The sequence below is a fragment of the Macaca nemestrina genome, chromosome 4 (genome assembly GCF_043159975.1).
Source record: "Macaca nemestrina isolate mMacNem1 chromosome 4, mMacNem.hap1, whole genome shotgun sequence".
Taxonomy (NCBI): domain Eukaryota; kingdom Metazoa; phylum Chordata; class Mammalia; order Primates; family Cercopithecidae; genus Macaca; species Macaca nemestrina.
Window position 1 is genome coordinate 8,207,334 of NC_092128.1, and position 27,203 is coordinate 8,234,536.

At 58.9% G+C, this 27,203-nt stretch overlaps 1 protein-coding gene across 8 annotated transcripts in view; it reads right to left on the reverse strand.

Moving 5' to 3' along the window:
* Positions 1–1,681: 1,681 nt before the first annotated feature.
* The window catches only part of LOC105474909 (ArfGAP with GTPase domain, ankyrin repeat and PH domain 3), a 57,345-nt gene continuing 31,823 nt past the window's right edge, over positions 1,682–27,203 (reverse strand). The window contains exons 8-18 of one of the 8 annotated variants that reach the window (XM_071094230.1): positions 26,467–26,625; positions 22,732–22,824; positions 17,760–17,864; positions 11,569–11,737; positions 7,787–7,957; positions 5,985–6,122; positions 4,052–4,206; positions 3,856–3,946; positions 3,475–3,697; positions 2,517–2,772; positions 1,682–2,376 (exon numbers count right to left, since the gene is read on the reverse strand). In XM_071094230.1, coding sequence (XP_070950331.1) covers positions 2,170–2,376; positions 2,517–2,772; positions 3,475–3,697; positions 3,856–3,946; positions 4,052–4,206; positions 5,985–6,122; positions 7,787–7,957; positions 11,569–11,737; positions 17,760–17,864; positions 22,732–22,824; positions 26,467–26,625 — 1,767 coding nt within the window. In that variant the 3' untranslated portion in view covers positions 1,682–2,169. Of the gene's footprint in view, positions 2,377–2,516; positions 2,773–3,474; positions 3,698–3,855; positions 3,947–4,051; positions 4,207–5,984; positions 6,123–7,786; positions 7,958–11,568; positions 11,738–17,759; positions 17,865–22,731; positions 22,825–22,915; positions 23,894–25,864; positions 26,086–26,466; positions 26,626–27,203 lie in introns of those variants that run through there. The other 7 variants (XM_071094234.1, XM_071094231.1, XM_011729809.2 and 4 more) reach the window with 7 other exon arrangements.

Below are 27,203 nucleotides of genomic sequence, written 5' to 3' on the forward strand. Positions count from 1 at the left end.
ACTGCAACCTACATCTCCTGGGTTCAAGCAATTCTCCTGCCTCAGCCTCCTGAGTAGCTGGGATTACAGGCGCCCACCATTACGCCTGGCTAATTTTTGTATTTTTAGTAGAGACAGAGTTTCACCATGTTGGCCAGGCTGGTCTCAAACCCCTGACCTCGTGATCTGCCCACCTCGGCCTCCCAAAGTGCTGGGATTATAGGTGTGAGCGACTGCACCTGGTCTGTGGGAAATTTTTTTTTAAAAAAGAGAAGACAAGGGCTACCAGCAACGTGGGTCCAGGAATGGGACAGCAACAGACTCCTCAGAGGGCCAAGACTCAACAAGTTCTCATCCTTTCAGAACCAGCAGGGAGAAGCACTTCCCCCAGGTCTTCCTTCTGGACTAAGGGATTCAGTCAGAAGGAAAAGCAGGGGCCGGGCGCAGTGGCTCAAGCCTGTAATCCCAGCACTTTGGGAGGCCGAGACGGGCGGATCACGAGGCCAGGAAATCGAGAGACGATCCCGGCTAACACGGTGAAACCCCGTCTCTACTAAAAAATACAAAAAAACTAGCCGGGCGAGGTGGCGAGCGCCTGTAGTCCCAGCTACTCGGGAGGCTGAGGCAGGAGAACAGCGTAAACCCGGGAGGCGGAGCTTGCAGTGAGCTGAGATCCGGCCACTGCACTCCAGCCTGGGTGACAGAGCAAGACTCCGTCTCAAAAAAAAAAAAAAAAAAAAAAAAGAAGGAAAAGCAGGAACTCTGGATTCTGCCCCCAGCTTGGCTTGGCAAGATGGTGGGAGTTAGGGCAGCTATTCTGGTGTTAACCACCTACCTCCTCCCCTTTCCTCACAAGCAAAGCCCAGGCACAAGTCAGTCTATGTTGTAACACAGCTATCTGGAGAGAAGTGCTGCCACTTATCCTGCGGCACCTTCAGTTCTTCTCCTGGGTACTGACTCAAGTATCTCCCTGTACATCCTGCTGTATGGCCATTCCCAGACTTGTAGGAAAGGGGCAATGCTTACGCCCTCTCTCTGGGTGCATTCTGGCCAGTACAGGGTGTGGCAACAAGCTTTCTACATAGAATATTGATGACAAATGAAGAGAGCAGCTGGAAAAGCTACCTGATGGCTGGGCATGCTGGCTCACGCCTGTAATCCCAGTACTTTGGGAGGCCGAGGCAGGAGGATCACCCGAGGTCAGGAGTTCAAGACCAGCCTGGCTAACATGGCAAAAACCCCTCTCTACTAAAAATACAAAAATAAGCTGGGTGTGGTGGTAGGCGCCTGTAATCCCAGCTACTTGGGAGGCTGAGGCAGGAGAATCGCTTGAACTCGGGAGAATGAGGTTGCAGTGAGCCGAGATCGTGCCACTGCCCTTCAGCCTGGGTGACAGAGCAAGACTCTGTCTCAAAAAAAAAAAAAAAAAAAAAGCTGTCTGAAAGTTGGGGAGGCAGCACCCAGTAGGAAGCAAAGAGCTTTGTGTCTTCTCATCAGGGGCCTTGTGCTGTGCTGCTGAAAACTCAACCACACCCTACCAAGGGAAGGCCGAAAGAAAGCAATGCACACAGACCACCTAGGACCCAGCCAAACAGAGGGAAGAAAATCTCAGAACATGGTAAACAATGAGAAGAAAAGGACAAGGAGAGAGCAGAGCTGAGGGGCGCGCTTGGGAGGGCAGCAACATAAAAGGGGGAAACGACCAGGCACACAATCTGGTTTATTGGCTCATCATACACACACACATCAAATATGTACACAAACATAAATATTCCAATGTACAAAGTTTACATGGGACTCACAGATCACCCCTCGTCTCTTTCATCCAGCACCCCCAAACTGGGCCGTCCTCCTATTTCAGGATGAAGGCGTGTGAGGGGCTGGCACTAGGAGGCAGGGATCTGGAGGAGGGAGAGGTCCTGCTCCCCTCTCCTCACAGGCACCTCCGAAGGGTCCTGTCCCTTTTCAATGGCACCTTAGGGCAGAGGGCTAAATCCCTCATCCCTCTCTGCTGCAGCTCAAATCCCCAACTCTCCTTGATCCCTTGGACTCTCCTCCCTAATTTCCTCTGCTTCGTCCTCTCGGCATGTCCCTGCTTGTCCATCTCTGTGTCTGTTCCCACAGTGCCTGCAAGGAGGATGGTCTTCGGGCCATGGAGTCCTTCTGGCCCCTCTGCCCTCTTCCTGGGCCTTATAGGAGGCTAGGACTACGGTGAAGCTCAGCAGAGGGGTTGGTGCCATTGGCAGGCTCTCTGTTGGGGGTAGGCACTAAGCCACAGCCCTCCCCAGGGCAGCCATGCTGGATCAAGATGTCTGCACACTCCTGGCTGCCGGCCCGGCGAGCATAGGCCAGTGGAGTCAGGCCCCGGGCGTCCCGGCTCCTCACGTCCACCCCGTACTGTAGGAGAAAACACATGTTCACAGTTGGCATGACATGGGAGGAGACAGATTGGTTGTAGGGGAGGAAAGAAGAGGTGGCTTTCAAAGAATAAGGCTAAGAAGAGTGTGGTCAGGGCAGGCTAGAGACACGTGACTCACCCAGATGAGCAGCTGTGTGAAGACAACATTGGCCATGGCACTGGAGAGATGTAGAGCTGTCCGCCCATCCCCGTCCCCATAGGTCTCATTCACCTCCTCCTTGGAGCCATGTGCCAGGAGCATCACCAACAGCCGCAGGTCATCTTCCACCACGGCCCGGAGCAGCTGCTGCCCCAGCGGCACATCTGAGCTTGGCAGTGGGGCCAGGAAGAGCTTCTGTTCATACTTGGCCCGTATCCAGCGTTCCTTCTCCTCTCTGCAACCACAGGCCCATCAGGGCATGAGCCAAGGAAGGACACCAAGCAACGGGTGGGGCCAAGAAGGTGGGCAGGAAAGGAAGCAAGCACCAGGGGGAAGAAGGAAGAAACAGAGAAGATGAGACGGAGCAGAAAGGGAGGAGGGAAGCCTTGGAAACACCAGGCACACAGAGGGGCAGTGGGTAATGGAAAGGGGGGTGGGAGAAGCTGAAAGGAAGGGACACAGAAGGGAGGCCCCCTGGGGACAGTGGGGATGTGGGGGCTGAGAGGGCAGGAAGATTCCAGGCAGGCCCGTGTTGCAGCTTATCTGGCCGTCTGAACTCTCTTGGATTGGCAGTGCTGGAACAAAGCGGGTGGGGGCCTGCACTGGGGGGCCATGCACTCCCCTATCTCCCACCCATTCTCCCCATCTCAGAGCTCCGGAGTGGGCGCTCTGCACCACACCATGATAGGGGCCCTGCGCATGCGCCTCCTGCTGGCCCCTGACCTGCTGATAACGCTCAGAAAGGGCCCGTTGTTGTGAGGCGACTGAGTGACAGGCACCAGAGCAGGAGGGGCACCCCCAAGGGGCCAACTGCCAAGCAGAGCAACGGACAGTTTTAACCCTTCTAATACCATCACAGCCACTCCAATCTTCCCCATGCTGGGAGCCCCCAGCGGTTCCCCCATTCCTGGCCAGCTCCAGGGTGCCATCCGCTCACCTGCAGGCGTCAGGTCCTGGCTTGGAGTAGCCACCCAAGGCCCCCTCCCAGACGCTGTTGGCGAGGGCATTGCCCATGGCAGTCATGACAGCCAGCAGCTCAGGCGGCCAGTCATCGAGGTCGAGGGAGCGCACCCGGGACAGGTGAGCCCCCAGGTGTCGGTGGATGCCTGAGCACTCAATGCACATCAGGGCACCCAGGTTCAGGCTGGCCCAGTCTGGATCTAGGCAAGGAGAGGAGAATGATATAGCGACAGCAGGCAGGCCACCAGAGCTTGGGACAACTACGGAAGTCTTCCCTGCCCTCTTCCCTGCTCCTTGATGCTTACGAAGCTTTCCCTGGGCTGTCCCCAGCTCCCAGCCCCACCAGCCTTGCACTCACTAGGTGCATCGCAGTCGATACAAAAGCTGTTGCCACGAACGGTGCGGACCGCCTGCACAGCGAGAGCTGTGTTCTGGTTCCCCAGTCGAGTCTGTCGCACAGCAGGAGAGACAAGGGGCGGTTGGTCAGTCATGAGGCCCTTTTCAGTCCCACCCCAGCCAGGTGCTCTGTGTGGGCCCAGTCACTCTGTACCCACCTTGTCCTTGGCACTGCGGCAGCCTTGCAGGCTGGCAAGGATCTGGGCCTGCACACTCTGAACCCACAGCTCCCGCTCCTCCGCCGTTGAGGCCTCGAAGTGCCACGTCTGCCCGGTGAGGGACACCACCACAAATTCAAATGACTCCTCTGCCTCTGTTGGGGGGTGTTCATGCCATCAGGGCTCCTGGCCTGTGTGCACACCCAGGGCATGCTATCGCCACAACGCCACTCACTACCCTGCTCCACTGGCACGTGTCCTCCCCTAGATCCTTCCCCAGCCACAAGGCCACACACTCCAGGACAACTTGCAGGGGGAGGCCAGAGTAAACTTGCAAGACTAGTGTGAGCTCCCAATCCGCCTTCCTAACCACCTGTGGAGCTTAAGTGAAAACAGATGGGGGGTGCAAGATCTTGGCACCCCTGGCACTGCCAGGAATGGGTGTCAAATCAGAGGGGTGCTTCCCAGAGAAAGAGCTGAGTATCTGGAGAAGGATGCGACGGGGTGCTAGGAGGCAAACACTGGGAGAGGGTGGGGGAAGGCGGGTGTGGGCACCATCCGTACATGTCAGCTGCAGCCGCCTCATTTTGCAGCTCATTAAACCCAATATTCCTGACGGCGTCAGCGTGGGGCTCATGGGAGCTGGGCCCCTCCCCCACTGCCATGGCATAGACAGGCAGGAAGGGCAAGTGGATGGGGGAGAGGAGGAGAGGTTTTCTCTCGGACCTGGAGTATGTGAGCAAATAGGGGCCTGAGGGCATCTGTAGTGACAAGCACTGAGGGCTGGACTGTGATCCCAAGCAATGTGGTGAAGCTCTTCCAAGCTCTGCTCCCCAAGGCCCCAGAAGACAGACGCATGAATCTCATTCCCAATGGTCACCGCCCCATGGGTGAACAATTCCTAACAAGCAGTGTGACTGTGTCCTGGGGGCTGGGAAGACAGCACAGGTGCCTATGGTAAGGCCCCAGGGTGAACCCCAGTTCTGCCAAGGCCATCCCTGCTTGTAAGTCCTCACTGCATCTTGGCCCCAGGCAACCTCACCTCAGTGACGCCGACATCCCCTGGAATTTCTCCTCTGCTGGGCCCTTGCTCTCAGGGACTGTTAGCAGAACTGCCTTCCAACAGAAACAGAACCGGCGCCTCCTTCCCCAGGCACCACCACTGCACCTCACCTTGCTTTTGACCACAGCCTTTGAACTACAAGATCTCCATGATCATTTGTGGGGCTTGGTCTGCCGGACCAGAAGGGAGCCCCCATGCTGTAAGTACTAAGCATCACTGTCGCAGGTTGGCTAGGCGTCTCTGCTCCCCTGACCCATACCTCTACCCTGACGATTAGAGTAGAAGTGAGAAATTATGAGTCTATAGAAGTGTTAAACTTATTTGGGAGCAAAGAAACTCCAATCACCAAGAAGAGGCAGGTTTTGAAGATACTTTGGGGAAAATCTGAGGAGCAGCAGTATAATCAATAGAGGAAGAGAAAGGTCCTATGGAAGAAGGCTTCAGGACCTGGAATTCCTTAGCCTAAGGAAAACTAAGGAGAGACTCAGTCAATCTGTACACATGTATTAAGCACCCAGTAAATACCCAGCACTTATTAAACTCAGGATGACACAAGAGACAGAAAACACAGGTCCTGCCCGAACATCTTAAAGGAGCTATTGATGTAGCCGTCTGCTGTCGTTTACCTTCTTTAAGAATAAATGAAGTAAGCCCACATTTCAACAGAAAGGGTTTCAGTTAGCAGAAGAACTTTTCTAAGATACCAGGTCTAGATTACCAAAAGAAGTTGTAGAACTACTTTGATTAGCAACTACTAGAAAGTGCTTAATCCATTGAATACAAAAAAAAAATAAGTGTTACTTTTAGGGTACTATCCCCAAGTCCCACTGCCCACCTCCTGTGCCCGGTTTCCCTCTGGGTCCCCCTAACCTTCAGCAGCACTGCTGGGGCCGTCTGGTCGGGGGGTCCCGGTGCTCTTTTTCCTCCGGTGCTTCTTCCGGTTGGAGTGGGGAGATGGGGGAGGATCCAGCTTGGGGCTGGAACTGAGTACCTCAGCTGGGCCACTGGCTGGTGAGGGGAGAGTTGGAGAAGTGTGGGAAGAAGGGAGGCAGAGGAGGGGAGGGGCGCAGGGCACTGGGAGGAGGAGAGGACCAGTCCTGCCAACTGTAGCTGGGCCACACTCAGGAGAGCCAGACGGACACCTCTCTCTAGGTGAGGTCTGCCTGGGCTTCCCAGTCCCAAAGCTCTCCAGCCTTGGAGGAGGCAAATGTGGAGAGAGAGAGTAGGAAACTTAGGCAGAACAGGATGGAGGCAAAGGGAGGAAGCTGCCTGTGCAGCCTGGAGGGGTGGAAGGCAGCCCAGGGAACTCACGGGGAGCTGAAGCCCCAGCAGCTCCGCACCAAATTTATCCTCAATCACACTCCCCGCTCCTCACAATTAATAGCAGAATTAGAAACAATCAGGGAGCTGCCTAATTACTGTCAATTAGAGCGCGCTAATCAAGCTCCGTCTCCCACACCCCGCCCGGCGCTCACCACTAAATGTCAAACTTCATTAGAGGCAGACACGCTCCCTCCCTCCCTGCCTTCCTCCTTCCAGACTCAACAGAGGGCCCTCATGCAGGCCAGCACAGGCCACTGGACGGGTGACCCAAGGGAAGGGCCCCTGGCTCCCCTTCTCATGCGCTCCAAGCTCACTTCCCCCAGGGTGGGCTGGGCGTGGAACAAGAGGTGGGGCAGATCCCTGTGCTGGCACCGCCCAGCTCCTCCCTCAGCCCACGCTTCTGAGGCCATGGCAGCTCAGAGGCTGGGCCTCAGGGCTCCTACTGTGAAGACTCAAGGAAGGCCTTTGGGAAGCCAATTAGGGAAAGCACCCTTGGCTGGGGTGAGAGTGGGGAACCCTGGGTCTTCCTGTCATTACACTCAGGACAAGGGCATGGAAAGGGCAAGGGACAGGAGAGCTGGCTCCATGCCCTTTTGAGCCTTCAGAACTGCTGATGGGGTCTGTGGTCAATGGTGAAAGTAAGAAGTAGGGTCGAAAGAAGACAAGCAGAGAGAGAAAGAGAACAGACAAAGGGGCACACGGAAGAGCCCTCGAAGCAGGTGGAAGGGGCAGACGGGAGAGACGGTGGAGCCACCAACCCACCTAGGATGGGTGGAGGCCTATCTGAGGGGGGCAGCACAGGTCAGGTGGAAAATGACCTTTCAGGACAACTCCACAGGGACCCCCCCTCCACTCCACAGTAGCGGGTAAGATGCTGCTGCCTTCGGAATGTGGCACACACGGCTTAGAGCGCCCAGCCTCCGACCTCCCTACTCAGCCGCTTCCCTGTCCCCCTGCCGAGAGGCTGATGAGCTAACTGCGCGGGGGGCTGATGGGGATGCGGGAGCCGCCACCAGCGCCGCCTGGGGACGAAGGGGAGGAGGAGCTGCAGAGGGCCGGCCTCTAGCGCTGGCCCTAGGCAGGGCTGCAGGCGATGGGGTCTCTGGGGAAAAGGGCTGCACGTGGAGGCTGGAGAAGGGACAGTGCCCCTACTCTGCTTCCAAGACAACATCAGTACTAGCCCCGAAGCAAGGTCTCTCTGACAAGCCCTGGAGGGCCCAGCTGGGCCCCACCCCTTGGCCTGGACACTGTCCCACTGCAGCCTCCCAAGCAAAGAATGCTGCCCGGTTCCCCTCCTCTCTGTCACTGGGGCCCCAGAAAAGGTGGGAAGCAGCAGAGCCACCACTCACCAGGGTGCTGCATGCCTGGGGGCAGGGAAGTGGTGGCCTCACTCCACTGGTCGGCGCTGGAAACGGAGCAGGAGCGCTGGTGCAGCCCCTCAGGGCGCGGGCCAGCCCAGGCCGAGCTGCTGAGGGGGCGCTCAGAGTGCAGGGATGCGCTGCTGGCCGAGTGGGGGGCACCTGGGGGTGGGAAGGGTCAGACTGGGAAGGGAGGCCGGGCCGGGGAGAATGTTCAAATATACTATCCTAAAAATAGGGCTGCAGGGCAGAGCTGGAGAAATTCCAGCAGGGCACGGGTTCATCAGGTAGCAGGCCAGCTTCTGGGAGAGCCAGAGGCCGCGCAGGGGCCCTGTGTGCCTTAGGAAGCAGCCTGTCCCCAGACCTTCATGCCCTCCTCCCTCCATGAGCAGAAAGGCCTACAGCTCTGTCCCCTCACTGTGATCTGGGAGTAGGGAGAGGTCTCTGCATCAGAGATCTCCCAACTTGTGGAGCTGGGTGGTGCTGACGCCCATCTCTGCAGCGTTCCTTGTGGGGCTCCTCATGGCTTGGGCCCCTGCACCTTCCATTCTAGTCCACATATGCCATTTGCTTTGCCTCAGCTTTACCGCCATTCTGACGAGAAATAACTGTATCAAATTCAAGTAATTATGTCTAATTAGTATTAGTAATTATCCTGTTGGGCTGGAGAAAATTAATCTTTCGTTTCCCATCAGGGAAGAATGGCAGAGCCAGGGGGAATCAAAGGCTCTAGGAAAGCCAAGGCTGGGGCAGGCGAGGCCGGCAGTGGAGGAGGACAGAGAGCGGCACGATTCTCCCACCTCACTCCCTGGCTGAGCTCCTGCTGGAGAGATTCTGGGAACAGCCATGGGGCCTCAGAGGCCTGTGACACTTGAAGGCCTGAGTTGGAACACCAAGAACCTAAGCTTCCTTCCCCTTCTTCAGTCCACCCAAGACTGAGACCAGAAGGAAATGGCCCTAGGAGGTCTAAGAACAGGGGGGCCAAACCTGGGGTGCTTGAACCTTGAAGCCGAGGAGGCAGCCAGGTGCTGGACGTTAGTGAGAAAGCAGAGAAGGGGCTCGGAGCTGGCCAAAGCTGGAGACAGCAGGCAGAGGCCCAGCCAGGGGAAGGGCAGGCACCAGGCCTCGCACCAGGCCTCACACCAGCCCTGCAGGCGGTGGGACTGAGGGGAAGCCTATGGGGAGGCGGCACCGGGCTGCAGCAGCTGGAAGGGAAAGGAACGGCCCAACATGTCACTGCTCTGCCACTGGGATGACGCCTAAAGGCAGGGAGCAAGTTTTATGTTCCTCTTGTATTTGTCACAACACCCCAAACACGACCAGACACATAGTAAGTACTTAGTCATATACGTGCAGCACTGAGGCTACAGGCCGGTCTCCATCTCCAGGCCCAGAAGGAACACACAGATGCTGCCTCTTCAGAATCCTGCCCACCTCTCCTCCTCCGCCCTCACAGGTCCCGCCTCAGGAAACCTTCCGGGGTGCACACTCGGTCCCTCATTTCTCAGACAGCTTGCTTCTCCTCACGCCTGCTTTCATGGCCTTCCAGGTTCCAAATCGTATTCCCCCTCATCCCTAGCCCCATCCAAAGACATCACAGGCCCAACTTCCTCCTCAAGCCCCCAGCCCAAAACCCTGAGGGAGGGAAAGTGCTTTCCCTTTCCTTTGTTAATTCTCCCCTCATTACGCCTGCAATCCCACAATCAGTGTGCACTGTAATTGTCGAATTTGATGCTAATGATTAATGAATTAAACATGGAGCCATCAATTAGTCCTCGGAGGATAATTCTGCATAAAGCAGCGGATAATGTAATTACAGTAACAAAGATAATGAGATGTTAACATCGCCCGGTGAGCGAGAGACATGTGTGAGTGTGCATGAGGGTCGGTGTCGGTGTCGGCACGCGGCAGCGGGACGCGGGCTGGGTGGGCACCGTCCGCGAGCTCCTGCGTGTGGGCGCTGTCATTACAGGAGCAAGAGCACGGGGCTGCCTCCTCCATGCCACTGCCGCTCCCAGGTGAGGGATGTCAGGGACAGGAACGGGACAGGACAGCATCTTCTCGTTTCCCTCACTCTAGGGAAACAGCCCAGCTGTCCTCTGGCTCCCTGCCATCAAGGAAAGGGACTCACTTGGGCCTGCTCCTCATTTTTGGAATGATAAGAGAAACCTCAAGCTGAGCAAAGGGGCTCCTGGGGGCTGGTGCCAGAGGGCTCCCTGCAGCTCTGTCCCGATCTCCGGGAAGAGCACTGAAGACTGCCTACGACCTGCCATCAGGCCAGTGCAACCCCACAGCAGGCTCAAGGTCCCCCACTGGCATAGCCCCATGATGGGGAGTGGCTGGCTTTCTCCCCCTTGGCTTCCTTCCTTCCCTCCATCCACCTCACAAGCTTCCTTTCTGAGCTCAGGGTCGCTTGGAGGAAAGAACATGGCTCTTCAAGTCAGACACAATTAGGCTGAACCCTAGGTCTCCCACTTACTGTGGAATTTACAGACAAGTTTGTTAGCTATGCCAAGCCTCTGTTTCCTCATTAAAATGGGGACAATAATGTCCACTTCAGAGCTGCTGTGGACCTGGGGCCTGATGCAGAGACATTCACTGTGTATGGCACATCTCAGTTGTGTCAGGCCCCGCCCCGGCCACTCCCCTGCCTTCAGCCTGGTCCATGGCGGTTCTGCGAGAGCGGGCCCAGCACACCTGTTTCAGGAGCCTTGCCTCCAACAAGGACCACACCTGGAGGCATCATTGCGCCTTCCTTCCCTCTAACCTGGGCTTTCTCAGCGGAGTCCCATCAGCACTTTGAGTGAGACAATTCTTTATTGTTTGGGGTCTCTCCCATCCATTCCAGGGGACTTCGTATCCCCAGCCACCTGTCCACTAAGTCTGTCACATCCTCCCCTCACTGTGACAAGCACAGGCCCTCTAGGGAAGTGACTCACGCAGCTGCAGACCTGTGCTACCAGGTGCTGACTGCTGGGACAGGGCACAGGAATGGCCCCAGCCTGGCAGGGTTTGGGGCAGCTGTTCCTGGGCCCAGGAACATGAGATACAATGGTCTAGGACAACGTCGGGGATACTGAAGTCTGGGGGAAAGCAGTCGGGAGTCAGCGGCTCTGGAAGTGAGGGAAACGAGTGTGGAAGGACGGACCCTGGAAGAGCACGGGGCCTGGGGGCCCGAAGGAGGAGGAATGAAGCGGCGCTAGGAAGGGAGTTCCTTGGGACAGGAGGCCTTTCGCCTGAGCCAGCACTATCAGTTGAAAAGGCAAGAACACAACAGCTCTTCACTGGAGTCTCCTGCCTCCAGCTCCTGTCTAAATTCAGTCCTCTCCGAGCAGAGATCCCACCTCTCACTCAGGCCTGAGAATATGCACCAGCTTGACCCCAGACAGCTCCGTCCCCTTCTGCCTCTCCCATCTCCAAATGTCAACCTTGGCTGAGATGCCGGCCATGCACCCAGAGGCACTGCCTCCACCCGTCGCCTGCCTCGGATCCGGATGCAGAGATGGGCCTAGGACCACCAGCACCACTGCCCAAACATGACACTACCTGGCCCCATCTGACATCAGATCAACTGCTGCTCTAGACATTTGCTGCCACCTCAATTAACTCCACTAGGGCTGCATTAGGGCACATGTCTTTGGCTGAGGTGACCTTGAAGTGTGATGCTGGCCAGCACCCTGTGCCCAGGCTGAGAAGCAGCCAAACCCAGAATGCCTGCCTGCCTGGGCTCCATAGCAGCCACCCCACAGACCCCACCTCAGCAGCCGCCTCACCTGTGCCCCCACCCAGCTGTGTGTTACTCCGCTCCACGGACAGCCCATTGGCACGGGGGCTGGTGCCCGGGGCTGTGGCAGGTGTGGCTCGGGGCAGGCGCTTCCCTGGCACTTTCACCGTTGTCCGCAGCAGGTCAATCTCCTTGCCGTGGATGTTCTGCATGTAATCCTAAGGCCGGGTGGGGGAGACAGATGAAGACTGGTTAGCAGCAGTCACTCCAGCACTGAGCCTCGCAGCTCCTAGGTCTCTCCCTGCTGTGGGAGGGAGGGAAGGCTCCAATCTTTTTTTTTTTTTTTTTTTTTTTGAGACGGAGTCTCGCTCTGTCGCCCAGGCTGGAGTGCACTGGCCGGATCTCAGCTCACTGCAAGCTCCGCCTCCTGGGTTTACGCCATTCTCCTGCCTCAGCCTCCCGAGTAGCTGGGACTACAGTCGCCCGCCACCTCGCCCGGCGAAGTTTTTGTATTTTTTTTAGTAGAGATGGGGTTTCACCGTGTCAGCCAGGATGGTCTCGATCTCCTGACCTCGTGATCCGCCCGTCTCGGCCTCCCAAAGTGCTGGGATTACAGGCTTGAGCCACCGCGCCCGGCCAAAGGCTCCAATCTTGAAAACAGGATTCTAAGCCACAGAATGTCTCTGAGTCTGGATTACACCCCGATCTCCACGGTGCTCATAGTAGCTCTAGGGGGACTCTGCCAGGAGGGAGGTAGAGTTGGGGGTGGCTAAGCACCTGGAGCTAAGCGCTGAGGCTCAGGCCTCAGGAACAACGGCTTCGGAGGCAACAGCACAAAGCAGGCCGAGTGTTGGGCCATGCTGGGATTTAGGGAGAGCCCCTGGCTGAGGAGGGGAGTGGAGAGACTCGGGGACATGGATGACAGGGGGGCCACCAAGCACTGCAGCCCTCACCTGGGCATTAAGAAACTTCTAAAGCCTAGTATAGTCCCAGCCCTTAGGACAGTGTCTGATAATCAACACTTGTCGCACAGTTTAAAGGAAAGCCTCTGATTCTTTCTGCTGGACTTTGGAATACAGCAACAGGTGGTTTCACAGGTCCCACTGATTCCCTGGCGGCAGTCACTGTCGTCGCCGTCATGTCATCTGCCTGTCGCGTGCAGGGTATTTACCATCCTACATCAGTGTATTTATACATTCCACGTATGACCTCGTGTAATCTTCACTACCTGAGGGAGGTAGTGCCTGTTTTGTAGATGAAGGAACTGAGGCTTAGAAAGGTTTATCTGCCCAGGAACACACAATTAAACGGTAGCAGAGTCAGATTCAAGCCCAGCTTTTTCAGATTCCCAAGCCTGTGCCCTGTACACAGGCTTCCTCCAGCCTGTCCTGGGCTCGGGACTCACCCTGCCTTCAAGTCAGGGCCCCGGAGATGGGGGACCACTTTGTGCTTGGACTCCCCCCACCATTTAGGGAGCACCACAGCCGAGTGCAGGGAGGGAGGGTGGCGGCCTGCAGCTTCCTGGCCTGGAGCCCCCACTGGGCCTCCTGCTTCCAGCCTCTCCTCCAGAGGCTTCCCTTTAAACTGTTCGACAAGTGTTTATCACCAGACACTGTCCCAAGGGCTGTCCCAGCCTGTTGCCTCCTGCTTCCGGGTCCCTGTCACTGTCCCTGAGCTCCGCGGCAATTCCTAGCTAATGCCCTTGGTAAAGTGGCACGAACTCCTCTCCATGGGTCTATGCCCCTTCCTGAGAGAAGAACCTGGGTGATGGTGCCAGATTTAACTTCTGACTGAATGACACTGATTGGACATAACTCTGCTCCTCCTTTCCCCTCCGGGAGCGCCTCCGGAATGTCTGCGTCCTGAGGGCGGTCGTGTGAGTCTTCCCAGACACGGTCCTCCCACGCTGAGGAGCCCGGCCTTCACCTTTACCGCTCCGGCCATCAGACGGCTTTCCCCCGAGGCTGGCTCTACCTTCTCACCCCGTTAGCTCCAGGGAAAACCCACACTGTTCTCTGCTGGAAAGAGCCCAGGGGGCCTGCTGCCTCTTGGGAAGCAGTGGAAGGGCAGGAAGTCTCACCAGGGCTCCCTCTGGAAGGAATGAGGACAGCAAGTCGACAAGGAGTCACCTGGTCCCTGGTCACTAAGAGAAGGTGAGGAGGTTACCACCTAGATGGAGGAAAGAGGCGCCAAACACCAGCCTCCACCTGCACTTCTGTGGCTGGGCTGGACGTCACCCACGGCTCCGTGTCATCAGGGGAATGGTGGAAAGGCCTGGCGTCAGCACGCGGCCTCCCTGCCCAGGTCCAGCCCTGTGGGTCTGGCCAAGCTTGCAGTTGCCTTCATTCTCAAGGTGGCTATGGCATCTTCCCAGGCAGACAGCCCTTCAGGAATAGGACCAGGGGAGTAACCAACCACAGCAGAAGAGCCACGCCCAGAAGGTGTGTTCAGGAAGGAGCCCCCACTCCCTGCCACTGCTGCTCCTGGCAGCCCTGGGCTTACCTGTGCCCTCCAGCCACCCCAGTCCTCTGTAAGGGACAGTACTAAGTGCCTGGCCCCAAGCACACGTGCTAAAGTCTTGTTCGTTGTCCCAGAACCACAGAACGACATAACCGAGGAATCAGTGAGCAGCCTCCCGCCCAGGCAGGATCTCTTTTAACAACCGCTCGGCCCACACTTGGCGGAGCAGCACTCTGCCCACAGCTTGGGGCCTTGCCAAGGTGGCTGGGAAGGAAGCAGACCCAGGAACCCCTCCTGCCCTCCCAGCGTACCTCCATCCATCCTTCTCCAGCACACTGGGCTGCACGCCACTGGCCCCACTGGCCCTCTGTCTTGCTTTCAGCCCAGTGTCGACTAAATGACTTCACTGCCTCAACGGCTCTCGACTTGCATCCCACAGATTCAGCTTCCCGTCCCTGGTCCCCGTCAGCAGTCCCTGTACACAATCACATCTTAGATCGGCTACTACAGACAACAGTCAACAGCTGGCTGGGCCAAAGGCACAGCTGCACTCCCTCCTTAGGGGAGGGGCTTGGGCTGCTCTAGTTCACAAGGAGGTCACAGAAGCTGCAACAGTTTTCAGGCCCCACGACAGCCGTGGGATGCCCAGGCTGGGACATGGCAGGAAAAGCTGACCCCACGCCAAGAAGAAGAGGTGCACAGGTGGACTCCGTTCGGAGCTAAGGTCCAGAAACTGGCCTCAGGGGAAAGGATGGCTCAACTTCAGCATCTCTGATGGCACCAGCCAGACACTCCGAATTCCCAGGGCAGGCTGGCACCCACAGCCCCAGACTCCACACTCCCGTGCCCGGGCAACCCTGGAGCCTGGGCCCAGAGGAGAGCGGAGAGAAGCTTGAGGAGCAGCAGCAGGGATGGGAACCTCAGCCAGGCAGCAGCGTTTCCCTCCGTCAGCAGAACGGGGAGCATGGTGGCAGTGGCGGCTCCTCAGGAGAGCGGTCACCACGGCTGCCTTTATTACCCACCATCAAACAGCAATTTCTTCCCCAGCCTCCTCGCTAATTACCCAGCCAGCGTTCTCATCTCGTTTTATTACTGGAATTAACAACGAGTTCAGAGCGTGGAAAGCTATTAAGATGTGTGATTAAGCCACATTCAATTAGTTTCTACAAACAATTTAATTGATGTTGCAGATAGAATTAACAGAAGGTGATTGTGTGAATGGCTCCGCTGGCTGCAAAATGGGGGAGGCTGTGGCGGGCTCTCTTGGGCCAGGCGAGAATCGGGCGTGGGGCTCAGGGCTGGCCCACGAACTCATCCTGTGTGTGTCCTGTCCTGCCCAGCCCCCATCCATAGGTGAGTTACCAGCCCCAATGCCCTTGGGGCTCAGGGGAGACCCTTGCTGGAGCGGAGAGCCAGGCTCAGCCCAGAGTTCTGTCGGAGCCTCTGGAGTTGCTGGAGCTCCTTCCTGGACATGCTTCCTGCCAGGGTGTAGGGTTTGAAGAGCCCCAGAGAGAAGCGGCTGCTCACAGGTAGGGAGGCAGCCTGCTCACTGCTGGCAACTGAAGAGCACGCTCAGGTTGGAAGAGGGTGGCCAGGGGAGATGGAGGAGGCGAGGCAGCAGCCCCGGAGGGAGGGAAAGTGTAGTGGCAGGGGAGGGTGGCGTGGCACAAAGTGAAGCGGCCTCTGCCAGAGCTCCAGAGAGAGCTGTGAGCACATGGATCCACGACTGGCCATGCCTCCACTCGTGCTTTTGCACCATGTGTAGCCAAGTATGCTTTGGGGCCTGTGACAGGATCTGGGTGCCAGGACTTGAAGGCCTGGCCTTGCAGGGTGAATTCTAAGAACTCACACAGTGCAACAAGTGTGGCATGGAGGGGCACTCCTGGGGGGCTCAGATGCCCACCCTAGCCCCAGGCAGGCAAACCTGGCTCCCTCCTTACTTGACAACACTCGCCCTGTTATTAACTCTTACATGACTCTCTCAGTCAGCCCCAGAGGGAGGTGCTCTTAGCAAGTGCAGAAAAATCTGGGTAATGCTCACAGCCAAAGTCATAGGTCCAAGTCTTAGCCACCAGCCGGGTGACTCTGAAAAGCCACCAACCCCCGAGCTCTGCTCTCCAGCTGGCTGTGTTTCCTCTACTGAAACCAAAACCCAGCCCAACCCCACAACCCACCCTTTCTTCCACATCCCAAGACACCCTCTGCCACTCCTCTTCATCCTCGCTGCCTCCACTGTTGGCAGAGGGCACAGACAGTGCACCAAGCTAGGGTCACATAAAACAAGAGAGGAGCAGGTAAGAACCTGGCAAAAGGGGAAGGGGAAGGGCAGCTCCACACAGGTGGGGAAACAGACATTACAAATAGGCCCATTCCCAAGCTCCACCACCGAGATGGGCAGCTGGACATGAGCGAAGGGCACGGCTAAACTGCCTGGTGGTGTTGGCCGTGAAACACCTTAAGCTGGGACTTAGAAGACTCTGGTGTGGTCTCCTGGCCTCAGCACTCCTACCTGGGACTTCCTGTCTGTGAGTGGCCCTGAAACCGTTGGAGCCTTTCGACAGGGAAATACTGGGGCTCTCCTTGTCTTCTGGCCCTTCCTTTAGCGTAGGGCTCTGTACACAGTAACAAAGCCTGGTGACCACAAGAGTGCCCTTTGGCCTCCTACGATACTTTCTGCCTCTGTCATCAGCGCTCTTCCCAGCAGGCCTGGCGGCCTCTCTCATCGCCTCGCAAGGACTCGCGAGCGGGACAAGGTCTGTGCCCACGGTGGGGAGCGGGGGGCTCGAGCAGGAGCTCAGGAGCTGGCTGCACCGAATGCGGGTGCTCCCTCCTCCAGTCTCCCAGGTACCAGGCCCTGCCCTGTGGAGTAAGGCATGTTACGAAGGGCGAGGGGCTGACTGTTGGAGTCCCCTGAGCTGACGGGGAGGACCATTGCCTGAGGATGGTCAGATACCCGGAAGCCCGGGAGGGCTAGGCCTTCTCTACGCGTCTTCTCCGCAGGACTGTCTGGGCGGTGCTCTCGGGCCTGGGTGATGGCCAGGACACAGGGACCCAGCACCTCTCGGGTCAGGCCTTCCTGACATCTTGGGTGGATTTAGAGGCAGGCCCAGGGCTTCTGGGGGGGGCGGGGGGGCACGCGCTGTGCTTGAGGGGCTTCACAGGAGAACTCATTAGCCCCACAGTGGGGTGGTGACAGAGATGGATTCCGGTGACAGCTGTGTGCTGGAGCCACGCAGTGAGGGGAGGGGAAGAAAGAAGGGTGGAGGGAGCTGCACAGGGGCCACTCCAGTCACCACAACACCCCCCAGCTGGGACACAGGCCACGCGGCCACCAGACCCTCCTAACCACAGACAAGGCTACCCTCACTCTCATCCCAGGAGAACTGTCTGAGGCTCCAGCCCATTCTCAGTAGCCATGGTCCTCCACCATCCCAGGCCTAGGAGCCCACAGCTCCCCACTGGCACTGCCCAGCTTAACACAACTGCTGGGCAACATTGGCACCCCAACTAGAAATTCTGTGGAAGTGGCTGAATCCCCCACCTTAGACAACTGAAAAGTCTGATATACAGCTTGACTGCCCAGAGGGCGAGGGAGGGGCCAGCTGGGTCTTGTGCATGTCCCAAGCTCCAGTGCGAGGTTCCTTCTCCAGGGATGATCCATTCGAAATCACTAAGGTCTGCTTCCCCCCAGTCCTGGAGCCTGCTCGCTGCGAACATTCTGTTATCCTCCCTCTACCCCCTCCCCATACTCCCCCAGGAGACTCCTCCTCCCAGACTCACATGCAGGCTGGGGTGATAGGTGAGCAGCCCATTGTCACAGAGTGTCACGTACTTCTTCTTCCACTCCTTGTTCAGGGACTTGCCGCTCCGCTTCAGCAGGATCCCCTGAGAACAGAGGTCTGATCAGAAACCAGGAGCCAGCCCCGGAGGAGCCAGCCTCACAGGGCATGGGAAGGTCACGATGTCGTTAGGCAATGCCCTCCTCCCTCCCTACTTCTCCTGGGCCACTTTGAGCAAAGCAGCCTTTAAGGACCTATCACTGAACTTGGGAAGGCCCCTTAGACCAGTCCTTCCCCAGAACTCGGCTCTCCCCCATCATCCACCAGGAAGCAGCTGGACCACTGTTCTGGCAGGTGGGCATCTTCCCTCCCCAGTGTGTGGCGCCACCTCCACAGGAGAAGCCTGTCAGGGGTGTAGACCGTCGGGTGTAGATGATCGGAGGTATAGACAGTCAGGGGTATAGATGGTCAGGAGTAGACGCTCAGGGGTGTAGACAGTGGCCATCAGTGATGCTCCTCCCCAAGAGGCTCCAAGGGTCAAAACAGCAGAGATTTTGGTAAGGTCCTGGCCTTCCACCCCCTGTGGTAGCTCCATAATAGGGCAGAAAATCCCCTAATTGTCCCAAGCATCCCCCAGACCACCAAGCCAGGCAGCAGGGAGAGCCAGCCTTCCCTCTCAGCAACCGCACTTCCTGTGTAAGCCAGTGAGACTCGCTGGACGCAGAGGCAGGATGGCTAGAAGGACAAGCGAAAGTGCCACAGCAAGGAGCCTGCCCTGGGGACAAGGCCTGGGCCACAGCTGACACCCAGTAAACATCTGTTGGAAGAATTGGGGAAAAGCCCCCTAAAACCCTGGCTGTCAGATGACTAATGCAGGAGACAGACCCCACTAGGAAGATGGCAGGAGACGACGCTCAACCACAGCTGTGGCCTCCTTCCCAGGAGAAACCTACTCCCTCTAGTGAGAACCCTATAAAGACGCCCTTACTGGCTCAGGCTCTCTCCCTCAAACAACACAACAGCAATGGGACTAGCGTACTCTAAGGCTAAGGCCCTCGGGCTCTGGAGATGCCCTGGAGTCATCCTCAATTCCCCCCCCCCCCCCGGCCACCTCCATCCCCAGTCCCCAACACACAGATCAAAGAAATAACCAAGTGTGAGGGATGGACCCAGCTCCCCACCCCTGTCCCAACTCCCCTCACCCCACTGGGTGTGCTTGCCTCTCCCAGGCAACAGCTGGGAATGGGAGGCAGGGGTCATTCAGGACTAGGGAGTGCCACAGTGGAGACCAGGGGCAGATCCAGGACCAACATCACCATCTGTGGGCCCCCATCCTCCAAAACCCCCACCTCAAGAGGGCTGAGAAGAGGCAGTGCTCCCTGGAGACTTCAAGGCAAAAATCCCACAAAAGGAAGAGGGGCACAGGTAGATCCACAAACAGGGGGCTGAGTGTGGGGCTCACCCTTAGCTGGGAGAGCAGAAAGGGCAGCACCCCCAGCAGGGACCCTTGAAAAGGCAGACTCTGCCCATACTTAGAGAAGGGGGCACCCAGAGAGGGAAGAGGCCCCAGGATGGCATCTCCTTTAGGAATGGAGGGCCCCGCCGGCAGACAGCCAACAACACGGGGACTAAGAGATGTAGGCACAGGGAAATGGCAGTCCCTTGTCTGCAGCTCGTGGGTTAGGGTTAGGGTTAGGGTTAGGGTTAGTGACACCCAGTGGTAGCGGATGAATATGGGATTCAACTGCACCTTCCTCCTCTAAGTTTTTCCTAATAGAAGGCTCAACCCTAGATGGAAGCAATTAGGGTAAAAGTGATTCCCGTTTCCTGGACCTCTCCCCTCCCCAACAGATGGGGGATGGGTGGAGGCCAGAAAGGGCACCCACTTCCAGCGGCCCTAGCAGCTGTGACATCAGTTGCCGACTTCCCAGCACATTTCACATCCTTGCTGCTCCTCTTCCGGCCACACCAGGGCCAAATGCCATTGCGGGAGGTGCGAGCATGCGGGCTGGAAGCTGAAGTACATGGCCATGGGCAGACACATCCTGCTACCTGGCCCCCTTGGCCTGGGAGACCCGACCTTCGAAAGGGGCTTCTGAAGACAAGCGGCATTAAGGGGGTCTTCCACAAGGCAAGCAGGCCCTGCCTCGCGGTCTGTGAAGGAGTCTTCCAGGTCGGCTGGGCCTTGGTGACCTGCCTCTGGGTGTGTTATTCCTGTCACTGGCCAGGGACCAGGTGCACCGAGAGCTCAGAAGCAGTCAACTATTCCCCCTCCGCTGCGACCCTCGGGCTCTGGAGATGCCCTGGAGTCATCCCCAATCCCCTGCCCCCGACCCGCCCCCGACACACAGATCAAAGAAATTACTAAGTGTGAGGGAGGGACCCAGCTCCCCGCCCCTGTCCCGACTTCCCTCACCCCACGGGGTGCGTGCTTCCCTCTCCCAGCCTTCAGCGGGAGACTCCACGGCCGGCCCCGGCCCCCGCCCAGCTCCGTTCCCAGCTCCAGCGGCCTGGAGCGTGGAGCCGCGAGACCTGCGCTGCGCGGTTTCTCTTGACAGTCAGGGTGGGAACGGGTCTCCACACCTTTCCGACCCAGACACGTGTGGCTCCTCCCTCCTCGCAGAGAATGTGATCGTGGCGGGGGTCCCTCCTCCACCCTGAACGCCCCGGTCCTCGGCAGCGCCCTCCCCGGGCGGAGGCGGGGGAGCCGCTGTAACGACGCTCCTTAGCCGGGGGCGCGGGCGGAACGACCCGGCTGCTCGGCCCCGCCATGCTCACCCGCCTGCTCACGGAAGCGGACGGGAGGAAACCCGCCTAGCCCGCGCCTCTCCCCACTCCCTCTCCAAAGAAGCTACAGGGGTTCCTGCTCCCTCCCCGGCCGGCCGGCTGCGCACGGCGGAGCAGGAAGCAATCTGGGGCGGAATGGGAGCGGCGCGGAGGCGCGGAGGCGACAGCCCCCAGAGGACCCGTTCCCGCCGCCGCCTCCCTCCCAGCTCCGCCAGCCGACTTAATTGCGGAGTCCGGATTGATTGGGAATGCAAATGGCAACTGAAATGCAATCTCCACTCCCAGCAGGAGCTGGGGGGGAGGGGAAGGAACAGAACCGGGAGAACGGGACAGGAGGGCGGAGCAAGGAGGGGCTACAGATCTGGCGGGGCTGGACCGGTGGCAGCAGGGAGGTCCGAGAGCGGGGAAGCGCCAGAAATGGCCACCAAGCTGGAAGAAGACAACGGATGCGCCCCGCCCCTAGCGAGTGATCGTTACAGAACGGGAAGGAGCGGGCACCCCTTATAGGGTGTCACTGCATCAGGCACAAGCCTCTGACACCTGCCCCCAGCAGGCGGCACCCCTCTGGGCTGTGTAGCTAGAGGGTCTTCCTACTGAGCGTCCCTGAGATTTAGGGGTGAAAACACCCGTGACCTACTGACTGTAAGACTGGACCCCAGGTTCAAGTTCACAGGGCTTCCTCCCCAACCCAACATCTCTCCTTCCTTCCCACGTGAGAGATTCAGGGAATAAGTCAGCCCCTGATGACCACAACTCCCAGTGAGGAAAGGGAGCACGTACAACCCTAAGGAAAGTGGTCCCATTTTCGTAGTGAATTCGGTGAAGTGTGTCTACACACCCACTCACCGCCCACGCCCTCCCTTGCACTCCCCATCTCCAAGTAGGGAGCTGAGAAGCCTACGCCCAAAGCACAGGGCATCATCTAGCAGGGGCCCCCACAAAGGGGGTGCCCGGAGAGAGGGGACCAAATGAGCAACAGGTTTGTGCAGGGTCTGATTCTGCCCAAAGACACACACACACACACACACACACACACACACACACACACAGGCACTCCATGAACGAACAGTGAAGCCTCTGGCTGCTGTCACTGTGCTCTTGGCTTTTCAGGGGGCCTCCCAGTAGGCTGGCCCAACTGGAGTGGTCACTGTCAGACATAAATGCAATGAACATTTCAAGGAGGGGTGAGCGGAAACAATACAGATCACTGCATGGGACCCTGTGGGACTCTGCCCTCTGGGACACTACCCTGCTTGGGACTCTTCATTCTAAATGGACTTTCGCAGGGGGTCAGAAACCCCCAGCCTTAACGAATGAATCCTGGTCACACTGGCCCCTCCTCACAAGCGGTCACACTGCCCATGAGTCCCAGCCCAGGAGAGCCACACCTGACCGCAGGCCTTGCCACGCTGGGCTCAGGTGCTCTGGCCACATCAGCCTCCTCTGTGGTCAAAACGTGGCAGTACAGCTACCTATGTACGTGGCTTCTCCAGCCACCGGATCCCAAGAAATTCTGTGCCAACTGCCCCCGTCCTTATGGGCACCCCAGCCCCTCAGGCTCTTGCCCACACGCCAAAGACACACCTCCCCATTCTACTCCAGCAGCTCTGGCACAACACACCAGAGAGACGCCCTCTGTGGGGCAATGCCCTGTCCAGTGCAGGAACCCAAGACCAGAGGTCTGGCAGAAGGCAGGCCCACTGCTCCCAGAACTGACTAGAAAGGAGGTGGGAGAGGTGAGGAGGTAGAGTCTCAACTTTTTTCTTTAAAGACGATCAGAGGCCCTTATTAACAAAACCATGCCAACAGACCTAGCGCTGGACTAGCCCTCAGTATCCCCTTCCACGCAAGGCTCCTCGGGTTGCTCATTTTCCTTAGCCACTCAACCCTCTCCAGACCCAACTCCAGAACCAGCGGGACAGGCTGAGCGACTGGCTGAACACGGCAGGTAGCTCTCTGCTGCCCTCCTGTGGTGATCAGAAGGTTCAGGCAGATCTAGCGGCCAGAAGTTGGCGGCGCAGGGAAGGCGGCTTCTCACGGGAGAGCCTGTCCCTTGTTAAGGACTCCGCCTGGGAGGGTGGTGCTGGCCTCTGATGCCATCTCCCCCATGAGAAGAGGCTCTGGGAAGAGCCACATTCCTGGGCCTCATTCTGAGCCCTGGAGCACACGGGAAGAGAAGCGCTGACCTGCTTGATGGGGATGGCGCGGCCGCTCCCGATGCTGTCCACCTTGCACTCGGCGGCCTTCTTCTCCCGGTCCAGGTCAGCACCCTTCCGAGACTGGAAGAGAAAACAAAAGGCGTGTTAAAGAGGCCCAGGGTCTGCCGAGAACTGCCCACCTGGACTTCCCGGCCTCCCTCCTGCCTCCCACCTCCTGGGCAGCCCTAGCAGTGGGTCGGGCCAGGGCGGCGGGACGGGAAGGAACTGAGACCACGAGTATTCCAACGGGTTTATTCTTACACACGGCACCATACAGAGCAGCACAGGTCACTGAGCCGGGCCCGCCCCTTACAAAAGAGCAAGGACAGAGAGGCCAAGGGCGCGAGGAGCACGCCCGGGGCGGGGGCGTAAGAGAAGCAGGGGCAAGGAGGTGGTCGGTGGGGCTGCTGGTCGGGAGCACAGGGCGCGACAACCGGGAGCGCAAAGTCCACAAGTGAGCGGGCAGATGGCCCATCTGCGGCACAGACACCACATGGCACGTGGCACCGAGCGCGTCGGCGTGGCCCAAGGGGCACAGTGGATGGACAGAGAGAGGAGAGAGGCCAGAAGAGGCCCTGCACCCTGTCAAGCTCCTGGGGCAGAGTCCACCCGAATGCGGATCCTAGGAAATAGGGGGAGGCCAAAAAGAGGGGGCAAGGCAAGCGCGGCGGCGGCGGCGGCTTCCGGAGCAGGAGCAGGAACGGCAGAGGTCCATGCAGGAAGGAGCAGAGGAGGGGAGGGGCAGGAAAGCGCCCCCCAGGAGCAGCCGGGCTGGGCGGGCTTGGACTCCCCCGCCCCTCTGGGCCTCGTCGCGCTGGCCAGCGCCGGGCGTGGGGCAGAGCTGCCTTCTTCTCCATGCAGCGAGCCTGCAGCGTCCGGCCGGGCCTGGTCCCCGGCAGCCCCCAGCGCGGGCTCCGGCGCTCCTAGCCTTCCCTGGGGGTGGGGTTAGTTACAAAGGTTCCCGTGGGTCTCTGGAGTGGGGAGCTCGGCGGCCGCTTCTCATCTGAGAGCAGTCCCAGGGCCCGGCCCGCCTCCGGCCCCGCACAGGGGGCATGTCCAGAGGTGCTGTGTGTCACCAACTGGTCTTCTAATTTGGAAGGAGTTGGAAAGGCCTTTTTGTTGATGAAAAGTTGGAAACAGTGGCACATATCTGCAAATATCGAAAGAATAAAGATTTTGGCAAGTTATACTCAAGCCCCGCACAAGTCGGTCAGCACCGGTGAGGGCAGAGACCCAGGCGCCTGGGGAGCGGCGGCAGCGGAATGAAGAGGAGGAGGAGGAGAAGGACAGGAGGAGGAGGAGGAGGAGGAGGAGGAGGTGGATGAGGAGAAGGACCAGGAGGAGGAGGCGGCGGCGGCGGGCGGCAGCGGCACCTGCTGGCCAGACACAGGCCAAGCGTCCACCTCAGCAGGGGATGGTATGTTTGCCACAAGGCAGCCCAGGCCCCATCCCTCCTGTTCTCCCAGGCTGCCAGAAGCCAAGGGCAGAGCGAGGGGACACAGGGCCACAACTGCAGTGTGGGAGAAAGCAAGGCCAAAGAAAACAAGGAGAACCGGGCAAAAGAGCCACCAGAGAGCAAAGTGCCGCCCAGCAGCTCCACAGGTGGCACCGCCCCATCCCCTCCTAGGCTCCACGGCCTGAACCGCCACAGCCCTCTGCCCCTTCGGCCCAGGGAGGAGGAAGGTGGATGGGACTGCTGCCACCGGGTCCCCAGACAGAAGAGCCGGTTGGGGGGAGTGGGGTGAAGCCCACCCCAGCCAGATTGTGAGCCAAGAGGCCCCAACCACCAGAGGACCCCTGGGAGCCCAGAGGGGCACCTCCCCATGCGGACAGGAACTGGGGCAAGAGCAGCAACGAAATGAGCACATGAAGTCACAGGAGAGACTGGAGACAGCACAACCATGTCCAGTGGGGGTCACTAGCCACAGAGCAAGCAGGACATAAGGGGCTCGCCCTCAAGCAAGCACGTCGCTGCTGGGAAGGACGATGAGGGAGAAGAGGGGAGGCCCCAACAGCGATGATGAGAGGGGAGGTCCCAAGATACACCCACAGAGACGGACGCGTCTTGAGGCTGCCTCAGGGATGATGGTGCAAGTGAGGTCACCACGGAAACAATGGAAAGAAAATATAAGGTCGCCGCTGTGAGGATGGAGAGAATGGAAGGGCCAGAGGGAAGGCCGTGCCGTGAGCAGCCAGGATGGAGGGCAGCACAGTCGAGGCAGGCAGCAGAGAGCACAGAATGGCAGGAAGCACGGGGCCAAGGGAGGAGGCCAGGGGCTGGGCAAGGGTGGAGGAGAGGGTAGCAGGGCAGGGGAAGGCAGGGGGTGCCCTGGGGTTGCTACAGAGCTCGCCAGCAAGGGGAAGGGGAGATTAAGAATGGAACTGAGACAGAGGATGACTGAGGCATGATGCCAGGGAGCAGGGTGCCCAGGCCCTGGCGGCAGTCACTGTGGACAGAGGCACCCAAGGGCCCCGCAGCAGCAGCAGCAGCAGGTGTGGGCTCGAGCAGCCCCCCCTCCCCGCTCTAATGTCTCAATGGCCATGGACAGAAAGGAGAAGCTGCGCATCTAGGCAGGGTCAGGGCCGGGCAGCTGCAATGTGTGGCAGAGCCGTCAGCACAGAGGCTCTGTTAGCATGGATGGCCGCGAGGGCAGGTGGCGGGCTCGGGACGGAGGCAGGCAGCAGGGAGGGAGAAGTGAGCTGGGCAGGCAGAGGCGAGGATGAGTGAGCAGGGCTTGGAAGCGCCAGCTCTGTCCGGGCAGGGTCCGGAGATCTGGCCTGGCCGGCCGCACTCAGGCCCAGGCTGAGAGCCAAGCCAAGCCCTGCTCTTGGAAAGAGGCGCATGGAGTGACGCGGAGGGGCGGGCACTCTCGTGACAACCCACACGGGGGTTCACCCACCTTTGTCTGGCCCAAGACTCCTGGAACATCCAGCCAAGCCCGGCTGGAGGGTTAGGGTTTGGATGGGCTCTGTGTGTCGCACATTGGGAGTGGAGAAACAGCAGGCCCTGGGGCCTGAGAGCCAGGGGCCACCCTCAGCCGGGCCAGCACAACAGCCCCCGGGTGTGGGGTGTGAGGTTTGTGAGGGGTGAGTGAGGAGCTCACAAGGAGACAGGACAAACCTGAGAGGGAGGAACGAGGCAGCGTGGTGAAGCCCAGGAAAAGATGGCTAAGCCTTTGTTAAACCAATCACAGCGGTGGGTGGAAAGCATGAATTTTCCCCTCGGCAGTGGGGTAACGGAAAAAGAGCCGGAAGGCGGACGGGGAGGCCTGGGCTCTGACTCTAGCTGGGCCAGCTAACCCTCTGTGTCGCCTTGGGCAAACAGCCTTCCGGCCGCCGGTTCATTAGCTGTTGAATCAAAGGGGGTCAGGGGAGTTAGGCCAAGTGAGTCCAAGGATACGTTCAAGCTGACAGACACCCTAAAGGGGCCTAGGAGAGAGGAAGGCAGCGGGGAGGGTGAGTGTGTGCGGCAGAGGGCAGGGAGGACTGCAGGGACAGGGTGAGGGCCACTACTGAAAGCCCCTTGTGGGCGCAGAGGAACAGTATGGAAGACTCTGAGGGCACCGGCAAGGACCCTCAGGAGCCGTGTGTATCTGAGGGAGAGACTGCAGGTGCCGTCTTCCTGACTTGGGGCTGCCCACGCCCCTCCTGGCTGGGAGCTCGGCGCTCAGCCCTGCCTGTGCAGCAAAGACGGCTGGGCGGGGGAGGAGGGCAGTCACGTACCGTGAAGATGTTGGAGCGCCGCTTGGACTGCTTGCGGATGGGTGTGGGGGTGGAGGAGGCAGCGATGGTCTCGATGCGCAGCTCCCGCTGGCTGATGCTGGGGGTGGAGGGGACTGAGGACGAGTAGTCGCTGAAGGCGCTGCCGCCGCCATTCGTGGCCTAAGGACAGAGAGGGCTGCTGAGGGCAGCTCTGGGTCAGGGAGCGGGACGGGCACCAGGCGGGTGCCAGGAATCCCTGTGCTCATGGGGGCCTGGCCAGGGCTCATGGGCAGCAGAGGGGCCACTAGCCCCTACAGGCAGTATGGGAGAAACATTCACCTGGCCTAGAGGCCAGCAGGATCTACTGTCACCTTGCCAGGGCTGCCCCACTAGGGCAGCAAACCCTCGTCCTGGGACCCCGGCAAGAGTGCTTCTGGCCAACCAGGGAGCTAAGTCAGAGGCACAGGCTGGCAGGCGAGAATCAGCTGCAGAGCCTGGCAGTGAACAGACTGGAGTCCTAACCTGCAGGTGGTCTGGAAGGAGGTAGAGGGTCACCCTGGACAAACTCTCACATTCAGGGATGTATGTTTAGAGTGCAGGAGGCCAGGAGGCGGGAGCCGGGAGCCGGGGGTGGCCCAGGGCACTGCGGGAGGCTGAGGGTGGTTCCTAGCATGCCCGTGGCAGGGAAAAGGGATTCCATGACAGCTGGGGCAGAGAGAACAGAGCTACGATTCCCAGTCAGAGTAAGGTGTAGATGT